Source organism: Macaca fascicularis, chromosome 4, assembly GCF_037993035.2.
Source record: "Macaca fascicularis isolate 582-1 chromosome 4, T2T-MFA8v1.1".
In the NCBI taxonomy this organism is placed as follows: Eukaryota; Metazoa; Chordata; class Mammalia; order Primates; family Cercopithecidae; genus Macaca; species Macaca fascicularis.
The window spans coordinates 5,396,182-5,419,484 of record NC_088378.1 but is presented as its reverse complement, the minus strand read 5'-3'; the positions used below and the strand labels follow the sequence as shown (position 1 = coordinate 5,419,484).

At 46.3% G+C, this 23,303-nt stretch overlaps 1 protein-coding gene and 1 non-coding gene across 4 annotated transcripts in view; both read right to left on the bottom strand.

The window, feature by feature from the left end:
• The window catches only part of PDE10A (phosphodiesterase 10A), a 676,118-nt gene that overhangs the window by 387,008 nt on the left and 265,807 nt on the right, over positions 1-23,303 (bottom strand). For all 3 annotated transcript variants that reach the window (XM_074036771.1, XM_015448495.4, XM_015448494.4), the window contains exon 2: positions 8,200-8,334. Coding sequence is in view for 2 of the 3 variants with exons in the window: in XM_015448494.4 (XP_015303980.1) it covers positions 8,200-8,334 (135 nt within the window). In the remaining variant the exon portion in view is untranslated. The remainder of the gene's footprint in view (positions 1-8,199; positions 8,335-23,303) is intronic.
• On the bottom strand, positions 15,856-15,959 carry LOC123573164 (U6 spliceosomal RNA). Its single transcript, XR_010586594.1, has one exon. It is a non-coding gene; the product is annotated as a U6 spliceosomal RNA (small nuclear RNA).

The following is a 23,303-nucleotide window of genomic DNA, read 5'->3' as shown; positions in this document are numbered from 1 at the left end:
GTGTACAATTAAGATCAACTAATTCACCAGGAACAGTGGCAGCGGATGGCCCATGTGTGAATGTACTAAACTGCGACGCACCAGGAGATTCAGAGGAGGGAGGAGCAGAAAAGACGAAGACCCACTCACTCCATGTGCCTGGCTGCCAGCCCATCTGTCGCTCCTCCAGGTAGCTGGAGTCTTTACCTCTTCTGAAGAAGAGATCCTGCGGTTCCCATGGTGCACTGCAAGGATGCTGTCTCACAATCTAATCTGCACTAAAACCATGTGAACCTGAGGCTCTAATGTTCCTAACACGAGATGACTCTGGGAGCCAGGACCTGCTGTGGGAAGCGTTGAATACTGCTCCGGAGCAGATGTGCGGTGACCCACTACAGGGAGCTCCAGTGACCCAGATGTGGTAGGAGTCCCCTGCTCTTCCACTTGCCCATGCAATTCGAAGTCCATTTTTGTAAAAATGATTCGGCATCTCTTAGAGGTAAAGTACGCACATTTCACTCAAAGAACAAACTGCCTTTGGAGATGTGAAGACTGTGTTGTGTTGCAAAGGCCAGGTTCTCAGGTTTGCTTGCAACCTTGTAAATAATTATTTTAATAACACAAAGTGGGAACTTTGTCTATGAGTGTACCTCAGACTTTGCAGTCACCTGTGCTACACCTGGAGTGGGGTCCAAGACAGTGGTCCTGTTCCCTTCTCGAGAAAGATGATCGCAGGGCCCTGCAATCGTAGCTTTAGATTCTGCCTGTCCCTTTCGTATAGGGAGTGGGAAAAAACATGCATGTCATTTCACCACATTTCAGAAGTGTAAAAGGGTTTTGTGAGTAAAGCCATTAAAAGAACATGGAGATAAGACACCACTGGGCTCCTTTTGTCACTCACACTTGCTGCTAATGCATTTTCCTCCTTCGTTCATTCTCAAGAAAAGTTATGCACAGCAGAGACGGTATATCAGCTCAAAGCCTCATAACTGAGTTCAAAAAATTGTTTCAGAAGTGCAGCTAAAGGAACATGGAGAGTGATCTGATGCCCCCTTTTAAGAACACAGGTAAGAACCTACACATCTGAATGTTCAGAAACTGTCCAATTTGAAGATTTACTCCAAAGATTGCACTGTGCCTTGCTCTTTGCTCTCAAAATCTTGGCCTCAGGCCAAAAGCACTAAGCCGTGACCTGACCCTCCATGGGTCCTCCCATCTCCCTGCCTCCATCCTGTCTGTCCCCCCAGTAATCAGCTATGGGACAGCCAGGGCCGGCAGCCACCTCCCCTTGTTCTTAAATCCTTCAAGAGTCTCCACCGCAGGCTGGTACCACAGTAGAGAGGGTGCAACTTCTCAGGTCACAAAGATGAATGGATGGAAGGATGAGCTGCCGGAGTAGCCAAGTCATGGAAAGTGCAGCTTCTAGCATTTTCTTTTCCCACACGTTTTTCAAGGCTGCCGTACACACGCCCAAACATATTCACACTCGTTCACCAAGGAGGGAGTAAACTCAGCTGCAGCCGTGCCACGTACAACAGTATGTTGTATCCTAACAGAGAAACTGTATACGTTTGGGAACTGGCTCAAGTTCTCGGGCTCCGGGCCAGCAAAAACTGTGGGTGTTGTTGGCTGCGGTCCTTGAACAATACCCACAGCCAGATGATCAGACTCACACAATGGCAGCAGCACTGGAGGGATCGGCTGGTACTCCTTCAAAGAGAGAGGAGCCTGGGGATCAGGAAGGAAACGAAGGAGGAGCACGCGGGACACCCATGCAAATTACAAACCCAACAGGCAACACTGGTGCCCGACCCAGTGCGGTAGGATATACACAGCTGAGATAACTGCGCAGAAATGCGCAGCAGGAATAATAGGGACCTAGATACTGCTGCAGCCTTGTTTTTATTTTTATTTTTTTGGTATGGAATCTCTTCCAAGAAGAGTTTACGCAAAGTTCACACACATGATCCCATCTGTCACCACTGAAACTCTGTAGAGATGTTTCAGTTCTTCTCATCACACTTGCAAATACACCAATGTGTCGACCATTAAAATGAAAAGAAAAATCAGATTCACCAACAGCAAAAAATAAATAAAATGTGTTGATTAAGTTTGGTGAACAGGTTTCACTGCACAGGAACTATCTCATTTTGTGGATGTATGAGAAGAGTGAGGAACTAAAATAATCACAAGAAGAGACACAAAAACAAACAGACAAGCGCAAAACCATCTTTCCTGTTTTAGACTTGATCATTTTGTGCTTTTTGATCAAGGTGGGGAAAAGGCGTACTTAAACAAATAGCAAACTCACTCCATTGTCAGTCCATGATGGGCCATTACGGTGTCTACCAGGGCTCCCCTCATGCACAGGAGAATTCGTACCACACTGCCCTCCACATCTTCCCCTGTGGTGTCCTCCCAGGGGTCATCCACTCTTCACTGCAGACCCTGCTGTCCCCATTTGCCATGTCTCAAAGCATGAGCCCTGTTTCCACGCAGGGTGCTTCTTGTGGTAAAACGCACCCCCAGCAAGGCACATGCACCCAGGGGACACCCGGGGACCAGCATGGAACAGGTGGAGCCTGGTGGGGGCAGGGCTCAGTGAACCTGTTTTCTAGGATTTGAATCCAGGTTGTCTCTACTCCTGAGACGGGTGAGGTTAAGACCAGGTAGAGACCATCTCAGTTGGAACAGCTAGCTAGATTGTTTAAATTCCTCTGAAAGGAGTGCAGCCTTCCAGTGTGGCCTTCATGCCACTGCAGAGTGCTCCAGCTGCCTACAAATGCCACCCAGATGCCAGGGTCCCACTGGTGACTTCTGAGACAGTGCCCAGGGGACATGGGGCTCAGGAGTTCTTGTACAGCTTTCTAAGATACAGCCTTCGAAGCTAGCAATAGTGTTTTAGACTTCAGTAAGCTCCTCAGAGCACCTAGCTCGGTGCTTGATGTAGAGCAGGTCTTCACAAAATACTGCAGTGGGAAGGCAAATTTCATGAATTCGAAACGTTATTCAATTACTATGTGGTAACAGAATTGTGCTATGTCAAATGTAACCGATAAATCGAGCTTCAGCTGGAAAATTATTCATACTACATAGCTTTTGGTTACAATTCTTTTGATTTTCATGGCTATGATAATTAGATAAAAGATAATTTTGATAAAAGGCATAATATGAGTCTATTTTTCAAAAAAGATACCATGACTTTAAAAATATTACAATCATCCGTGTGCTATCAAATAAAGCAAGCGTTGGGAATTTTTTAATTTGCATTCAAAATGTAACTTTCTCTCTTCTCCAAAAAGAGCTAAGATTGCTTATAATAATAACAGAAGTGTAAGAGAGAAGGAAAAATGGATTTGCCCAAATTCTAAGCTGCCACAGTTCCTGTTGTGAGTAGTCAGTGGGGACAGTGACACGTACGTCCAACAACTTGGGGGAAAACACAGTTAATTTTCTCTGAGAAGGGTGGCCGTACTCCTAGTGCGCAGCTCTCACAGCACCAGTGACAGTAGCACATCCCAGGAACATGCAGAGGGAGTGCTGATGGGGAAGCCGGTTCCAGAAATGCACATTCTAGGAGTGCTTGGCTTTGCAGTACAGGAAAAAGATGGTCTGAGAGGCAAAAGCAAGTCACCAGAAAAATGTTCTCAATGGGCCAACAGGAATATTTCAGTGATGTTACTGTGGTGTGGATAATATGTCCTTCAAGATAATTATTTCCTTTTGCCTTAATCCTGTGTTCACTAAGCCAACTTCTGATGATGACGGTTTTGGCTTCCCAGATATCTCAGTATCAGGACACAGGTTTCCATGGGTCATGGACAGAAACATTCGGGTTGCTAGAATGAGATCATTGCCATTGTACGTCAACCAATTTGTGTTCTGATGAATACATATTATTGAGGTTAATCAATAAAGTCAATTTCTGATCCTACATAGCTAAGGATAAGAATAGAACCAAAGTCAGTCACTGTCCCTTCCTCCCTAGCCTGCCAATACTATCTTTTTGACACCCCACGGCTTCAGTGTTAACATTTTCTCCTCATTAAATCTTTACAGTCTATGACTAAATCAGCACATTTTGCTAGGAGCTTCCAAGTAGCCAAGACAAAAAAAGGAAACTTGAAGAGTAATTTTCATTACTTGATAAAAGGATCCTTTGTGAACTAATATTAGGAGATGTTAAATTCTATTTTAATTTACCATTCAGACTTTAGGGGAAAAAACGGCTTATGAATAACAGATTTACATGGTTTCATTCAAAGAAAAGCAGATTTTTCAAAAGACTTTTAAAAAAGGAACACTATCCTTAGCCTTAATCCCAAGCCCATCCCTGTCAGCATTTCATTAACAAAAGCAGGCACAGTCTTGTATTATGAAAGAAACAATAAGTGATTTTGAATTGACTTAAGCTTTTATACAATGTTCACCCAGTAAGCCTATCTAAGAATGCTAGTATACAAAAATTGTAATCCAAAAGTTTGTTTTTAAGCCAATTGCTTAAAACACAGGGACTATTTTCCTGTAGAAACAGTCTCAAAATTATGGAAATTCCTGGGAGAAGCCCAGAAAACCCTATTTGACCCTTGAAGTAGCTGGAATAGTGCTAACAGTGATCCTGATCAGACTCCAAATTTTGGTACCTGGTCCTTGAGCCAGAGTCCAGCTGCTGTGGCTCCCCCAGCCCCGCCCTGGTCCCCTGGGAAGAGGGGACGGGAGGGCGGGTAGCACTTGGACCTCTCCTCTGCTCAGAACCAAGGGCTGAGGCTGCTCAGACTCTAGTTCCGGCCCTGCACAGAGCAGGGTTTGCAGCTCACTCAGGGGAGCCCAGAAGGCCTGCTTCCCTCTTCCACCTTCTGAGAGGACAACATCTCTATCCCCCAGAGACCTCACCTCAAGGTGTTGAGAAACCACATTGTTAATTTCATTGCATTTTGGTTAACTACAGCAGCCACACGTGTCAGGTGGCTACCAATTTGGACATGCTTGCACTGTGAGTGTGTGAGTGTGTGATAGTGTGAGCGCGCATGTGAGAGCACGTGTTGTGTGAGCATGTTTGTGTATATGTGAGTGTGTGTGTGTATGCGAGCATGTGTGTGAGTGTGTGAGACAGTGTGTGTTTGTGTGTATATGAGTGTATGTGTGAGTGTGTGGGAGACTGTGTGTGAAGGTGTATGTGAGTGTGGGTGATTGTATTTATGTGTGTGTGTCTGCAGCTTCCTGGGTGCTCTTTTCCTTTAGGGGTTCTTGAATACACAGCTCAGCAGCCCTTCCCTGTGATCAAGGCTGAACACAAAGGGGCCGGGTTTGCTCTTAAACCTCCTGCAGATAAGAGAAGATCTCCCTATCCTGTTAGACTATCACCATGTGCCTCTCATAGGACTCAACCCACCTGCCCCGCCCCAGATTTTTAAAAACTCAACACAAACCAACCCTCTTGACTTCTGCTTCCCTGCCAGCTATCCTTCCACGTCTCTGTTCTTTAAAACAGAACTTTCTGGAAGAATTGTCTGCACGTGCTGGTTCCACTCCTGCCCTCGCACTCGGGAGCCCCGGGAGCTGGGCTGTCACCTCCGGCGGCCACACTGCAGAGCCCCGGTCGGTCAGGTCACCACGGACTCCACCTATTTAACCCATGCAGTCCATCCAGCATTGCTCACAGCTGCTCACTGACTCCTGGAGAAGCTTCCTGGCTTGGTTTCTGGCCGTCACAACGGGCATCCCCCGTCCCTCTGAGCCTCACTGTGCCCTGTTTGCTGAGGCTGCCCTCCCAAGGTGATCTCCTCCAGGAAGACCCGTTCACGCATCTTCCGAGGACCCACATTTGCATCTTCAGCTCCTGTCAGTGACCTCTGCACTAGAACCCTGAATTTCATGTCCACTCAGGGGCTTCTGGACAGATTATTTATCAGGCTCCGCACTCTCAGCAGGTCCCAAACATGGTTCTCAGTGCCTCCACCCCGACGCCTGCATTGTCCGTGCTCCTTCCCATCAGAACAATAGGCCCAGAGCAAAAACACAAAGCAAAATGAAACCAACCCAGGAATGCTTCCTTGCATCCAATCTACCTGGCTGACCCACTCTCCCCGTCCATGCTCCCGCGCTCTCCTCACCACTCTCCACCCCCATGCTGCGGTGTTCTGTGCCCACTCTCCACCCCCATGCTGCCACGCTCACCCCCCACTCTGCACCCCGATGCTGCCACACCCCTACTCTCCACCCCCATGCTGTGGCGCTCTGTCCCCACTCTCCACCCCCATGCTGTGGCGCTCTGTCCCCACTCTCCACCCCCATGCTGTGGCGCTCTGTCCCCACTCTCCACCCCCATGCTGATGCACTCTTCCCCCACCCCCCACCCCCATGCTGCTGCGCTCTCTCCACTCTTCCACCCCCATGCTGTTGCTCTCCCCCCCCACCCTCCACCCCCATGCTGCTGCGCTCCCTCCACTCTTCCACCCCCATGCTGTTGCTCTCCCCCCCCACCCTCCACCCCCATGCTGTGGTGCTCTGTCCCCACTCTCCACCCCCATGCTGACGCACTCTCCCCCCACCCCCATCCCCATGCTGCTGCGCTCCCTCCACTCTTCCACCCCCATGCTGTTGCTCTCCCCACCAACTCTCCACCCCCATGCTGTCGCTCTCCCCCCCACTCTCCACCCCCATGTTGTGGCGCTCTCCCCCACACTCTCCACCCCCATGCTGTCGCTCTCCCCGCCACTCTCCACCCCTATGCTGTCACTCTCCCCCCACTCTCCACCCCCATGCTGCTGCGCTCCCTCCACTCTTCCACCCCCATGCTGTCGCTCTCCCCCCCACTCTCCACCCCCATGCTGTTGCTCCCCCCACTCTCCACCCCCATGCTGTCGCTCTCGCCCCCACTCTCCACCTCCATGCTGTCACTCTCCCCCCCACTCTCCACCCCCATGCTGCCACGCTTTCCCTCTTCGAGCCATCACCATGGCTCCTTCCTTCCTGGCATCTCTGCTTCCAGCAGCCTTACTGTCCTGCGTTCCCTTTCACAGGAGACTGAGTGGTCTTTGAAAACTACCTGTCACATCGCTTCACTCTTCTGCCTCAAATTTTCCAAAGCTTTGCCAGCACTTGAAGATCAAGACCTATTGCTTCCAAGGACTGTACGGCCTTGCCCCTTCCAATCTCTGTGACCGCCTCACCTCTGCTTTCTCCTTGCTGGCTGCAGTTAGGCCGCCTCACAGTTTTGTTCAGCCCTGAACATACCAGCTCAGACCTGCCTCAGTGCTTTGAAGCCTGCTCTCCTCTCCGCTGGACGCTCAGTCAAATCGTCACACACAGGCTCCTATTTCTGCTGGCGCTGCCACTCCGAGAGATGCCACTCCTGCTCTAAGCCCAGGCAGCACTGACCACTCTCTGAAGCTACAGCACATGTTTGCCTCCTGAGTGTTTCTTCCTCAAGTAGAATATGAGTCCCTGGACACAAGGACTGTATCTTGGTCCTAATTGGATTACCAGGACAAAGCTACGCATAGCAGGGGCTAAATCATATTTGTAGAAGAATAACCCACCTCACCCCTTACCTAGCGCTCTCAGATAAATGGAGCCCTCCACTGGCCAAGTGCAAAGTCCTTTTGGTTTTTGTGAATATATAAAAACAGACAACTAAGACGTTACAATGTTTTCCTGTTATAGGCACACCTAAATATGCAAACTGATCGCTTTTAAAGAGGGTCATCACTTTCTCTACCTTAGAAACAGAGAAAAGCGCTTTTGTGTTTGTATTTTCGAAAATTTGCTTTCAAAGTTCCCATAATCCCATGTCATAACCTTTTTGAATAAATCGGGAACTTTTGGCTGGGTTTTTAGTTTAGCAGTAAAAGTCATCAGAGAAAAATAATGTAAATTGTTTTCTTATTGAACGTGTTCTTACTTGGGAGTAAGGGTGTTATCTTCCTTGTGATATTAAATTACTACTTTGGCTGCTGTATTAATCAAGAAACTACCCAAATTAACTTCAAAAAATAAAAGGGGAAAAACATACAAAGTGCTTAGAAAAATCACTTAAAACCATGTCTATATTCCTGGGCCCTGATTTAACATCAAAAATACCCATGTCTTTCCTAATCACAGACAATTTTCTCCACTGCTTTGCCCATGAGGTCCCAGCTAAGAGCCCTGAGAGAATGCCAGGAGGGGCAGACCCTCCCCGCGGGAGGCAGAATGGCAGAGCGGGGGTTTCCTTTTTACCTGGCGCACTGCAGGGGTCCAGGGTGCCTTCTGCTGTGTCATCGCTCATCTGTGCCCGGGGGTCTGTCCCGCTCCTCAAAGCCAACAAAGCGGGTCCTTTGCTCCCACCTTTAAGCATGAAGGGGAGGCGGCTGGCTGGAGAGAACAACAGGGATATGACATTAGCACTAAGTTCTACTAAATACACCGTTAGAGTCGGGAGCAGGGCTCTTCTGAAAACCTCATCTCAGATGTGTAATTTGCAGAGGGAAGTGCCTGGGGCTCCCATTGGCCCTTCATGTTGGGCCCTCTGGCACCATTACAGATGGTGTGACTCAGGGTGCGGAAGGCAGCTGTCGTCAGGATGCCGGGCTGCAAACACAGGTCCTAAAGCTGGATTCGGAGCCACGGAGACCAGAAACTCACGTTAGCTAGAACGCCCTGCTCCTGGTCTTGTCTGGGGGACTCTGCGAGTTAGCTGTTTGGAGGGGGCCTTAAGTCACTCTCCATTTTTGGAGGTTTTCCTGAGGGGATTTTAGTTCAGCCTGTGCTTTCTAGAGCCTCCAGCCAGGCCCAAATGGTGAGGAATGTGAGCGTGTGTGTCTCAGTAGGGTCGGGTCAATCAGATGAAGGTGAGAGGAGAAACGAAGATGAAAAGTGAAACTCAGGAAGCCCCTTTAATACCTGCTGAGCTATGTTCAGCTCAGGCACAAACCTGTTCAGAACAACCCAGAAATTGTGCTAATTCATTCATCAGACCAGTGAACCTCTAATGCATTTTCGTGACGGTCGTGCCTGTGTTATATTGTCTGTGCCTTAGTGTAAAATGCTTTAGCATAAACAGTGGGATGTAGGAGTGTGCTGGTTGGTTTTAGTCTGCATCCTAGGGGTGATTGGTGAGTACCCGGGGCACCCTGAGCAGTGACGCACTTCACAAGTGTTTAATATTTGAAAGAAACATCCAATTCTTGGACCCCACAGTTGGCCACTGTGAATTCTTCACTAGTCTTTGCTGCTGATGGGCCCTGGAAGGTTTGTAACCAGCAGAATGGATGTCAATGTGGTTTTTCAGTGGTGAAGTGAGTGGAAGTCAAGGAAGGGGCACGGGCTGGAGGGTTCTGGGCTCCACTGTGGTGGTCTGAAGGAGGAAAAGGGTTCTACCATTCTTCCCAGCACTGGGAACTGTGCATGGAGGGGTGTGACATCGGTGGGACTCAGAGGTTAACTGGACACTGCTACTGGGATGATCCTGACCTGCTGTGAAGGACCGTTTCATGAAAAGTGATTAGCCGAATGCCCGGAGAGTAGGCTACTCATCAAATCTACAGCATGCCACCTGTGGCTTGCTGCCTGCACCCTCCTGATGTGTGCATGTGCTGCGGGGCTTGTCTGAGACTTCCTTCACCTATAAAGCACCCCTGGGAGCAAGGTTGTAGGAAGGGAGCTCTGTGCTGTCTGCCCAGCTCTAACTGCGGGGCCCCTGGCATCTTCCGTTAAGAACTTGTTAGTTGTGAAACACCGAATCGGCCTGGGTTGGTTTGCAAATTCAGCTTTTCTGCTGTTGAAAGTAATTTGCTACAATAAACATGAATTAAAATGTCAAAGCATGAGGAACATTTTAACTTTCTTTTTTTTTTTTTTTTGAGACAGAGTCTGGTTCTGTCACCCAGGCTGGAGAGCAGTGGCACGATCTCGGCTCACTGCTGCAAGCTCTGCCTCCCGGGTTCACACCATTCTCCTGCCTCAGCCACCCGAGTAGCTGGGACTACAGGTGCCTGCCACCATGCCTGGCTCATTTTTTTGTATTTTTAGTAGAGACGGGGTTTCACCATGTTAGCTAGGATGGTCTCAATCTCCTGACCTCATGATCCGGCCGCCTCGGCCTCCCAGAGTGCTGGGATTACAGGTGTGAGCCACTGCGCCCGGCCCGTTTTAACTTTCTTTAAAAATACATTGTAGATTTTTATCTCCCCTTTGCAACCTGAAATGCTTTCTAGTGAGGCAAGGATGGGCTCAGGTTTCAGTTCTCCAGTGGGAGTTGCCATGGCCTTGGTCATTACCAAGGGAGAGTGCCACACACGTGAACTCAAAGTCAGTGAGGCTTGAGACCACTTTGTAGACCTACACCCTCAGGGTCCCAGCCTTGCAGTAAAACCATAAGGAGAAGATCACAAGTGCCTGTGGTGTGATCAGACTCTGGGGAATCCCACCCTTCTAGCAGAACTCACACCCCCAGGACACCTGCAGTGTGAATTTACACAAGTAAATGGAGGAACGACTGGGGAAATTTTCCCAGTTACCATGCATTAAGAATATGCTTGTTTCCATAGGGAGTGACCAGTGACTAGAAGAAATAAAGAAACTACCTTCAGAGGTGACATAGGGCTTAATTCCCACATGAGACAGTGGCATGTGGGGCTTAGCATTGTCCGTTTTCACAAGTGTATCGGGAAGCTTGCTTATACTACAGAGGATTATTAGATTGGGAACTACCACACAACATGCTCAGAAGAGCTGGCCTATATGCGTGGCCGCAAAGGCTTGGGACCAGGAGATGGGGGAGGGTGGCTGATGGATAAGGTTTGACGACAAAGAAGATCATTGGAGGAGAGAAGACCAGACCTACCCCAAACACCGATGCTTTCTAAAAAATGTTCGATCCAGTCCTCTCTATCAGGGGAGAAACAGGACTTGTGTGTACAGTGTGTCTGAGTGTAATTATCAACTGGTGTTTTCAGATCTCTGTATCTCTATTCTTGCATTTGGTATGTAATTAATAGAAGAAAGCTGAGGTCACAGAAGTTTGAAATGAAAGATTATATGATAATCGATTATAAATAATTTCTTTTTTTTTTTTTTTGAGACGGAGTCTCGCTCTGTCGCCCAGGCTGGAGTGCAGTGGCCAGATCTCAGCTTACTGCAAGCTCCGCCTCCCGGGTTCACGCCATTCTCCTGCCTCAGCCTCATGAGTAGCTGGGACTACAGGCGCCCACCACCTCGCCTGGCTAGTTTTTTTTTTTTTGTATTTTTTAGTAGAGACGGGGTTTCACCGTGTTAGCCAGGATGGTCTCTATCTCCTGACCTCGTGATCCACCCATCTTGGCCTCCCAAAGTGCTGGGATTACAGGCTTGAGCCACGGCGCCCGGCCAGTAATTTCTAAGTCCTATGTATAGCTATTAGAACGCTTTATTGCTGAGGAAGATTTTTGATATGTCATAAGTATTTTGGATTGAAGCTCATGTCATACATTACAAAATACTTTAAGCCTGCCTTACTGAGGTGTGATTGATACATAAACTGCCCATGTAATAGGGAGGGCACCTGTGTGAGCTGTAATACATGAATGTGCCCATGAAACCATTATCACTACAACATTCTGAGTAATTAGAGTTGTATAGAAACAAAACCAACACCAGCCAAATGCCCTAATGCATATCTGCATTTGGAAACTCCTGGGTACCACCGGGCAGCTCAGTGTTCATGCCTCGTACACAGAACCAAGCTCTGCATGCACAATCAGGCTTTCCTATTGACGCCCACCCCTGACCTGCTGGGAGCTTGCAGTGTGGGTGGCGTGCCTTAGCCACTCCTGCCCTCTGTGGGGAGAGCTGGGGAGGGGAGTCACGAGTTTGCCATTCCTGAACTTCCAGGCCACCAGTCCTGTGAGTCTGATCATGTACATTTCTGTCAGGTTTCTGCACATTCGAATGATTTCTGAATCTAAACACCGAAGCCAAGCTTTCTTCCCAAAATAAGAGGAATAGACAGAGATCGACACTCAGCTGCAGGTCAAAATAAATTCAAGGCTGCTAGGTGGTGTGGCAACCCCAGGCACTGGGCTGGGGTAGCCAGGGGAGGGGATCCCCCTGCTCGAATCCAGACACAGCAGCCCCATTCGCAGCCCATCCACAGGGGTGTCCCAGGGGTAGAGCCTGGAGGATGCCAAGGAGTGAGTTTCAGTCAGGGAAATAGGAACCGAATTGTGAAGAAGATAAAAATCCATGAATCCATGCCCTAAAGAAACAGGAGTCTGTGTGGCCAGTGGATGCAGCTCCAGAGTCTCAGACAGGAGGAGGGTGACTGTTCAGTGGACAAAGTGGTGGCCGACTGTGGCCCAGTCCCAACCCGCAGTGACAGAAGAATGTGTTGAACCTGGGGGCAACGGTCTGGGGCTCCACCACTGTGGCACACCCCCTTCCCCATCCCAGGGCGAGTAGAACACCCCTCAGTGGGTTGTTCCCCTTGCTCTCCGCAAAGCCCTAAGGAGCACAAAGACCCGGTGTGAACTGAGAGCTCTGGGCACATGGAGGTGCACGGAGCAGGGTGGGAGTGCCTGGGCAGGAGCCCATGGGCCACGAGGGTGGAGTGTTGGCTTAGCCTGCAGGGGCAGCTGCCCGAGGAGCCCTGAAGGAGGCTGCCGTGCAGCGGGGCTCAGTGAGCAGGTGCGGCCGGTGCTGCTCACACTCACGTTGGCTATGCAGCCAGATGGGCCTGCACCCTCATTCAGTCACATCAGGTGGTGAGGCTTAGGGACATACAGGTGACACACAGGTCTGGGATAAACAATCGTATTTTTATACAGAAGAAAATCAGGATTTAAAAATGTTTAATAGTAAAATAAAAAACATTAGTCCTATAACCATATGCTGCCCACGCACTCAAAAGTCAGCAAACAGAAGTGGTGTGTGCATCAGCTGAGCATTGTATAAATTCGAGCCAATGTTGTATTTAGATTTTTTATTTTCCCCAAATCGACCATTCAGGAGGTTCCAGGAATGCTGTGTTTTGGTCAGTGAAAAGACCATGTTCCCCCAAAGGAACCTGAAGAGAAGTAGTAGATTCCAAGGGAATGAAGGGGAGAAGGAGGTGGGAGAGATGAAGAGAGACACGCACCCATGCACATGCATGTACACGTGCATGGTGTGAACACACGTGCACACACACACAGACTCTCTCGGTGTGTCAGGGGCCGGTGTATGGATAATGGATCAGGTGGGTTAAGTTCAGGAAAGAAGACGGCATGTTACCTGCTGCACAGACAGCAGAAGACCCTCAGTCACTCGACACTGGGGGGAATGTCCCTCTTCCGGGCACCGTGCTCAGAGGGCACAGGTTAGACCCTAATTTCCTGTCTGTGTGCCCTCTCCTGTGGGAGCACACAAGTTACTGCTGCACGTTACTTTCTCCTCAGCTTTATTCTGTCCTACCAGACAACCAGGTCTCCTCTTCTTATCTATACCCTGCCTGGGAGCTTTATGTAACAGAAAATGCAGGTGTATTGCCCACGGAAGCCTCCCCTTTGGCTCCTGCACTAAAGTACCCCTTATACATTGAGGATAACCAATTAGAACAGAGCTGTTCTGACAGAAAGACCTCACAACGTTGCCAAGCCTCAGAGTAGGTTCTACCTTGCAGACTGGATGAAGCCCAGGTGCCAGGGCTAATTTTTGTAGTACAGACAGGGTTTCACCATATTAGTCAGGCTGGTCTCAAACCCATGACTTCGGGTGACCCTGACCCTAGCTGCAGAGTTCTCTGCTCCTGGAGTGAGAGACCTTCTGGGTGCTAAGGCACGGAGCCCTGGGTTCTGAGTCTCCACAAAATTCACAAATTATTGACTCATAATTGATTCGCTGATGAAACTCACCATATGACTGCTTTACAGCATCTTCCTCTCTTTTCTTCTCTAACTTGCTCGTACATACTGCAGGGCCATGCAGAGAGGACATGTCAGGATTAAATGCAAGCTGCCTGGGCCTCCCAAGGAAGTGGGATCCAATGTGAAGGATCTGAAACTGACTGCACACCTTATCTTCTAATAGAAAGGCAGAGGCAGTGGTATCATTTGTTGTAAGCATGCTTTAAAGGATTCATTCTGAGAAAAAGATATTGAAATTGATGATTAGCATCATCAGTGACTTGGGAGCAGTTTCAATGGAATACTGGAGAAATGAACCCGTTTGAGAAGAGCAGAGTGATGACAACATTTGCATAAGGGATTAAGAGTGCAAAGCCCTGAAGAAGAATGGAAGACCTTTATTTTCTCCCCGCATTTAGGAAAAAGGGGTCCTGGGTGTGGATCAAGAGAATTCTGTCATGAAGAAAAGCAAGGGAGAGGAGGAACTCAGGATGGCTCTGAGCATCAAAATCAAATGAAATGAAATATCTGTGAGTCAAAATATTTTATTTTTAATGACTATTCTTGATTTTTAAAGAAAGTTACTCTTAAAACCATGGTAAGAAGATACATAGAATTCATCATTGTAAGCATTTTAGAGTGTGGCATTAAGTACCTTCACACTGATCAGCCGTCACTACCGTCCATCCCCAGAACTCTTTTCATCTTGCAAAATGGAAACTGTGTCCCCATTAAACACTAACTTCCCATTCCTCTCTTCCCTTACTTCCTGAAAGCTATTATTCTACTTTCTGTTTCTATGTAATTGACTTCTCTAGGTGCGTCATGTAAATGGAATCCACAGTATTTGTTTTTTGTGTGACTGTCTTATTTCACTTAGCACAGTGTTCTCAAGATTCATCCGTTTCAGCCTGTATCAGAATTGTCTTCCTTTTTAAGGCTTAGTAATATTTCACTGGATGGGCACACTACAGTCTGTTTATCCATTCCTCCACTGAGGGACACTTGACTTGCTTCTCCCTTTGGGCTATTGTGATAATGCTGCTATAAAGATGTGTACAGCCTGGGCGCAGTGGCTCATGCCTCTAATCCCAGCATTTTGGGAGGCCAAAGTGGGTGGATCACCTGAAGTCACGAGTTTGAAACCAGCCTGACTAATATGGTGAAACCCTGTCTCTACTACAAAAATTAGCTGGGTGTGGTGGCATGTGCCTGTAATGCCAGCTACTTGGGAAGCTGAGACAGGAGAACTGCTTGAACCTGGGAGGCGGAGGTTGCAGTGAGCTGAGATCGCACCACTGCACTCCAGCCTGGGCAACAGAGGGAGACTCTGTCTCAAAAAAAAAAAAAAGTGTACAAATATCGTTTTGAGTCCCTGCCTTCATTTCTTTTGAGTATATATCCAGAAATGGAATTGCTGGATTATTCAGTAATTCTATGTTTAATCTTTTGAGGAATTGGCAACTGTTTCCTGCAATGGTTGCACTGTTGTACATTCCCACCAGCAATGCACAGGGGCTCCAGTTTGTCCACATCCTCGCCAACTCTCATTGTTGCCTGTCTTTTATTTAACGGTTTGTTTCAATCACAGCCGTCCACATGGGTGGGGAATGGTAACGTTTGGGGATGTCGAGCAACCATTCATGTGCTTGCTGGCCATCTGTATATCCTCCTTGGAGAAACATCTACGAAAGTCCTTTGCCCATTCTGAATCAGGATGTTTGGGATTTTTTTTTTTTTTTTTTTTTGTGGTTGTTGAGTTGTAGGAATTCTTTACATAGCCTGGATAACAATCCCTTATCAGTTATATGACTTGTAAATATTTTCTCCCATTCCATGGGTTACCTTCTCACTCTGTTGATTGTGTCCTTTGATGCACAAAAGTTTTTAATTTTGATAAAATCCGCCTTCTTGCTTTCTTTTGCTGCCTGTGCTTTTGATATCATTAGTTAAGAAATCATTCCCAAATTCAAAGTCATGATGCTTTTTCCCTGTTTTCTTCTAAGAGTTGCATAGTGGTCCATTTCAAGTTATTTTAAAAAATGTGTCACAATTCATGAATTTGCATGTCATCCTTGTGCAGGGGCCTGGTTAATCTCTGTGTAGTTCCAATTTTAGTAAATATGCTGCTAGAGCGAGTACTAAAAGAAAATTCTTAAAAAAATACATTATCATAAACAGATGAAAATAAATTTTGTTTATAACACACTGTCCCAAATCCCCAGAAGAAACAAAGGGTTTATGCCTTAGAGAAACTAAACCAGAGGGACTCTGGACTCACACACTGTGTGTAGTGAATGGACAAGGGTCTAGATGGAACAGGATGCAATGAGAATCAACATATCTGACTGTGAAACACTCCTCTCCCTCACCGATTGCTCCAACCTCCCTCTCTTGTCCTGTTCCTAGAATGCTTGCTTGTGTTTATATACCTGAACCCCCACCTTTTCCCCCAGACAAGACATAGGAGAGCGTTTCCCGGAGAAGCTGAACTGTAACAAAGTAAAGACCTGCAGTCATTGAAGTTTAGGGAGTCATCCCCTCCACCCTTCACCAGAGTTTCCAGTCTGCATTTTAGTGCCTTGCTCTTACATAAGAAAGAATGGCTAAGGATAACAAGATAACCAAGGAAAGCTTCCAACAAGAGTGACTGAGGCTAAAATAATAAACAGTAAAGGAAACTTGGAAAGAGACCATACAGGGAGGAAAAAAGTTCTTAAAACTATAATATTCTCAGAGGAAAAAGAAAAGATATTGCATTCATGTTAAAAAAAAAAAAGAATGTTATAAAAGAAGCAAGTGAAGAACAATAGAGGGGTTTTGGAAATTGAAAATGGAATATTACAAATTTTAAAAACCAACAGTTGGAAGTATAAAAGTGAAGAAATTCCCCAGAAAATAGAACAAAACCAGCAAAAGGACAGAAAAAAATAAGAAAATTTGAGGATTAATTCGGCACAGAAAAAAAAGCAACTGAGGAAAAGAAATTATTAAAGAAATAACACAGGAAAATCACCTAGGGCTGAAGTCCAGGAGTCTCATGTTCAATGGCACAGCACACACTGGGGCAATGGATGGAAGGAGACTGGCCCAAGGCACATCCCTGTGAAGCTCATTATTGGCAGGGATCCAAAACAGAACCCAAGAGTGCCCAGAGAGGGAAAGCAGCCAGCAGGAAGAAAAGGGAAGAATAATGGTGTTCTATTTCTCAACAGCATTGTTGGACAGTAGGACACAGTGTAACAAAATGACAAGAATTCAAATGAAACATGATTTTCACCTGGAATTCTGTACTGGTTGAAAACGTTGTGATGGGATGCATTTTCAATCTAGTCTCAACAAAGGGAAAGTGTGAGATACTGGAAGCAGCAAAGGAACTTCCCAGAAGGAGGGTGACAGGAGGTCCCAGCACAAGTGTGTGACAGGTGTGCAACAATGTAGCCCGGGCGGATGGTAGGAGCGATGCTCCAGGTGAAAGGTTGTGGAGCTGATAGCACGCTTTAAAACAGGTTTGGAATACAGTTGGAAACTCTACTGTCAGTTCTGGGACAGATTTGTGAGAGCATTTGGAAAAAAAATGAGGTATAACTAAAAAACTAAGCACATGGAGAAACAAGACAAATATTAATTGCAGGGAAAAAAACAAGCAGTACAAGAGAAAAAAATGGAATCCAAGTACCCTGTTTGGTTCAGACTTGAGAGATATGTACAGGGACCAAATAATGAATGCCACAGCTTTAGCCAATAATCATGACCACATCACACAGAGTCCACAAGGGTGTGCAAAACGTGAGGATCGGGAAGGAACTGCTGCAAGAACTGGATTCCCTGGTCCGTAACAGGCGCTCAATAGCCAACGTCTAAAGAAACAAAGTAATGATCCCAAAATAATGATGTATGATCTAGGAAAAAGAAAATGAATTTCTGAAACAGCAGAAATAAGAGGCTTGGAAGTGGTTGTTTCGTGTGGAAATCAGAGGGATGCGGAGTGGGGGAGAGAGGGTGTTCCTGTATTTTGTTTTATGCATTTCGGTACCGTTTATTTTTTTAGTGGTCATATCTTCCTTTGAGGTGTTTTTGAGGTTTATCAATACTTTTCTGAATTACAGCATGCCCTGCTATCAGGGTCACTGATAGCTTATAAAAGCTCCGATGTACACATCAGGGAAAGGCAGAAGCAACCCCAGGCCAGCAGAGGGTTTGCTGAGAGCGGAATGGGCTGCACTTCAGTCCTGCTTGAAGTACAACTGGCAACTGTGCACAGCTGCCCTGCTCGAAAACCTAAAGAATAAAAAATCAGAAAGAAAAACCTGTCTGAAATTCTCCTAAGATCAAGTCTCATATCATCAAATGTCCCTTGAGGTAGGTATTTTTGAACTTCTGGTTTGGATGTGAACACCTGTTGGCTAAAATTAGCACCCATCAATCTACTGCCCTGAGAAGCATGCTTGAATGACACCCGGATAAGCATATATCCTTATGAGAGAAGGCTGGCCACGCGTTTTAGGTGTTTCAGTCTAGTGTGAACCAATGTAATGTGATTGCTAGGAGGAGGGTTCTCTCGAACAAGTTTAGGATGAATAGACAAAGACCAGTCTCCAGGAATGGAAGGTGGTCTCCACTCTATGTGGCTCTGGCCAGGCCATATATGGGTTATTGTTCTCAACTCAGAGGTCCTGAGGGTCTAAGGAAGTCCATTGACCATGTCCAAGAGGGACTCTGCAATGTTCATGGATTTGGAAGTCACTTTAAATAAGAAAGGCCGGGCGCGGTGGCTCACGCCTGTAATCCCAGCACTTTGGGAGGCCGAGGCGGGCGGATCACAAGGTCAGGAGATAGAGACCACGGTGAAACCCCGTCTCTACTAAAAATACGAAAAAAAAAAATTAGCCGGGCGCGGTGGCAGGCGCCTGTAGTCCCAGCTACTCAGGAGGCTGAGGCAGGAGAATGGCGTAAACCCAGGAGGCGGAGCTTGCAGTGAGCCGAGATCACGCCACTGCACTCCAGCCTGGGCGACAGAGCGAGACTCCGTCTCAAAAAAATTAAATAAATAAATAAATAAATAAGAAGGAATGTTGAGGACGTATGGAAAGTTATGTGTAAATGGTGTTAGACATTAAGAACGTCACACGGAACAGTAACATATTGGACCTTTTTCAGGGTTAAGGAGTTAGGTGGAGAAAAAGATCAACTCAGGATGAAGAAGGATTTATGAGTTCCAGTTGTGGTATTCGAAGATAGAACGTGTTGTCTTGCAGTGTGGGGAGTAAAACCAGGCCACGGGGTGTGGCACAGCGTTTTCTTGACCTGGCTGAGAGCAACTTTCAGCGTGAAGTGTTTACAATTTAATGCATTTATCCCTGCCCCTGAACCTTGAGCTGTGAAATTACATTTCAAAAAATACTGGGTTTTGGTGTTTGATAAGGAATGATCGTCAATCCAATTCATTACTCCTTAACTTGCAGAGTCTGTATTGCTTCTTATTTGCTTCAAGGTAAATGGATATTTTGAGGTATGAATAAAGACCCAAGAGAATTTCCTGAGAACTGTGCAGGAGACACTTTCTGTCATTCTTATTTCCTGTCCATGCTCTAAGTGCCACTTACAGACCATGAGGCCGTAAGTGGTTCCAGATTCCATCAGTGGTCTACAATGAATGAAAAGGCAATCGAATCCAGATGCTTTTTCTGGTAAACAGTTCCTGTGTAGGAAAAATCAACAGAACAAGAAGGATATTCATTGATTTCCCCTTAGACACTCATTCCCATTTGAGACAGATCTTCATGCCTCTGCACCCAATACGTGCTCAGTCTCCATTTGTAGCTTCACTATCTGTGCGAATATCACCTGTCTCATACCATCTTTTAATTACTTAATTGATTATAATGTTTTAAATGACATAAAAAATATATAGTCTAATAAAAAGTATACTGATATATAAATTAGGAGAAGCTAAGACGGATGCGGTTCCTAAAGCTGCTAATTCTTTCCTCTGAGAACTACTTATTATAGTCTTGCCACATCTAGCTACAAATCATTGGTGCAGAAATGAAACATTTCATGGAATTACACTATTTTCAAAAGCTAAGGATTCCAAGGTGTTTTCTTAAATACGCACTTAGCCACAAATTTGTATATTTACTCAAAAATGTGTTTTTGCAAAAATTTTCAAGTGGTACAGAATTATTTAGGTGATGATGTCAGGTACTTCTGCCTGATTAATCTCATCTTAATGTTAGATAAATTGCATGGAAATCTATGTGCAAAGCATGTCCAGTGCTGTGATATAAGCCAAACATGATGCAGTTTCTAGGCTGCCTTCACCATTATCCGTGGAGCACAGAAGGCAGCCTCCTTTAACCTAACACTGCTCCATGTGTTTATAACGCCAGCCCAAGTTTAGAAGGTTAATTTCGACTCATATTCATGCTAGAACAATACCAGGTAAGAAAAGATAGAGTAGTCCCCACTTATCCACATGGGATATGTGCCAAGACACCCAACGGATGCCTGACACCGTGGATAGCAACGAATCCTATGTATGCTATGTTTTTTCTTATACATACTTGTCTATGATCAAGTTTAATTTATAAATTAGGCACAATAGGAGATTAACAACAACAACTCATAATAAGTTAGAACAATTATAACAACACACTGCCATAAAAGTTATGTGAGTGTGCTATCTCTCTCAAAATACCTTAATATTTTCAGACCTTAGGTGCCCAGGGGTCACTGAAACCATGGAAAGTGAAACCTTGGATAAGGTGGGAGATGGGGGCTACTGTACTTGTGAAGTCTGGTAAAGACATGTACATAAGTTATGTGAAGTCTGGAGTAGTTACTTCTACTGAACCTGCTAAAACATCAGAGTGAACGTTTTACCTTTTCAGATAAAGCAGTAAGAGATCCTACTGATCTTATAAATCCTTAAATAAAATGTGTTCATATATATATATATATATATATATCACCCAGAATCTTAATTTGAACTGTGTTTTTGTTTGGGTTGAATATAATAGAAGTCCCACTCCATTCAGTGTAACCAAAATGTGAACACACCATGCCACCATCCTGAGCCTCACAGAACACAGGGAATGCCTAGGCCTTGCCTGCCGATCTCCACTGACTCGCAATCTAGTTGTGACATGAGACTAACACACCGCTGATCATTTTACTGAGAACCGTGGTCATAGCCACGCAGTCGCATGCACTTGGAGGCATGAAGTGGGGAGTCTCCCAGAAAGGCAAAGCCGTGGAACTCTCAACTGGAGCAAAATCCAATTTCTGAGCTTTGCTCTTGACAGTCCCTGGTGATTTGCTGTCTCTCCCTTGACCGGTTCCCTCTTTGCTTCCTCAGCCCTTTATTTCCTCAGTTGACTGGAAAGAGTGCATGCCATAAATATAGAAAGATCTCCGAGTCCTTTATATTTACAACGTGACTGTGCTGCAAAAAAATAGTGCGGTTTCCTTGTCCTCGTTCACATGAAACCCTGCATGTTACACCCGGTAGTGGGATTTGCTCCTGACGGCACAGGCAGGTTGAGCTGGAATTCCAACTCGTGTCTGCCATGCTCCCCAGCTTCTCCTGGGCTGTGTGAATTCTGCATTCACCATGCTCAAAATAGAGCATGGTTTGCCATAGCTGCTACCAATTCTATACTTCAGTTCTGTACTTTAGAAATAGCAGGGAAATGAATAACCCCCAGCCTTTTCCAGAGAAGTAAGGTAGGACATGAATTTTAACTATCTCATTTTTAGCTCTGTTTATGACAGGAATTCTGTTTCTGACCAGTTGCCTCCAATTGGATACCTAAACATTTTAAAGCCATGTGGGAGGTGTGGGAACAAACAAGAAATAAGATAAAGTTTTTTCCCCCCCCTTGGGGGTCAGTCTACAAATTTTGTTCAGATAATAAAAATTCCTCTGAGAGATACTGAAAAAATAAAAAGCTGATTTCACTGAGAAGTGTGTGTCACAGGTTATGTAAGCGATTCCAGAATCAGGGCTACTCCAGATTTCCAGTGTGCACTACAGGCTTCTAGTTAGTAGCATGCAATCCATCAAAATTAAGACAAGAGGACTGAATATTAGTCAGTGAATCACCACATGTAAATTACCCCATTTGTGTGCATAGACAGGGCACACACTGGGCATGTTTTATGCTTGACGTCTTTGCCCTTTACTTACTAGGAAAAATTGCAAAGTGTATTTAAACTCATAGAATCACAGATGATAGATTTGGAAAAGACAGTAGAAGTTAACTAGTCTAATCCCCTAGGGGCTCAGATTTTTTGCCTATAGCATGAGGTCATCACATGCTTCCTGCTCTCTTTAGGACCCTTTTGAGACTAAGAAGAGGACCACAGATGTGAAAGCATGTGGAGCAAATTCAGAGAGCTATGCAAGTGCAAAATTCAATTATCACTTCTCTTTTCACCATTATGATAGGCCTTCATACTGGTGGATAACTGGCTAGCTGGGCTCTCTGGAAAAGGTGAGCTGGAATCAGGCTCGCCCCCATGGCTTCACCACCTCCAAATTATTACAGCTCCCTTTTGATATCCTTGTGGGCTTTGTCCCGTCACTGAGACTTTGAATATGCCAAGTGTAATTTTGAAGTTTCTTTTATCAGGCCTACCAGGTCCTTACAATTCTTCTAAGATAGGCTTACAAGAATAACTAATGGAAGTTTACCCAAAGTTTCTCATTTCCCCAGAAATGGCTGTAATCCAATGAGGTTTACTTATATGATCGGTAATAAGGTAGAAGGAAATACAGCCTGAACATCGCAGGAAGCAGTCAAGAGGTGAAACGTTTGGGCGTCAGGAGACTCCTGACCATTTACGGCAACAGCATTGGCTTCCAGTGCGTCTTTCTCACTACAGCAGCGGCAGGTTCCCCGGTCAGGGATGAAGACAGAGACATAGCGGTGACATGGGAGGGGGGCTTGGAAGTGCTGGGTAGGGAAAGGCAGGGTCCCTGGCAAAGGCTCCACCCTCCCGCCTGTGCCCACGGACCTAGATGAAAACAGGCATTTCCGTTTTCAGAAGATGTGGAGGCCCAGGGAAATTGGGCCAAGGGTGGTCAAAGGACAGCCCGACTGCTGAGCAGCCTGACTCCAGGTGAAGACCACCTTCCCACTCCAGCCCCCTTCTGGCTCCCATCCATCTGCTGAGAGCCACCTCCACCACTCAATAACACCTTGCACTTCTTCTCCAAGCCCACGTGTGATCTGATTTCTCTGGTACACTAAGGCGGGAACCCGGAATACAGAAAGGCCTCTGTCCCTGCAGTAAGGCAGAGGTTCTAATTGAGCTGACTATCACAAGCCACTGCAGATGGCGAAACAAAAAGAGCGTCCTGTAATTCACGCCCACTGGGGCTTCAGAAGCTGTAAACACTCAACCCTAGAGGGGGCCATGGGGCTGGAAGGCAAACACCCTCCCCACAAGCTGCCTGTCTGCATGCTCCCCCAGGTGTAT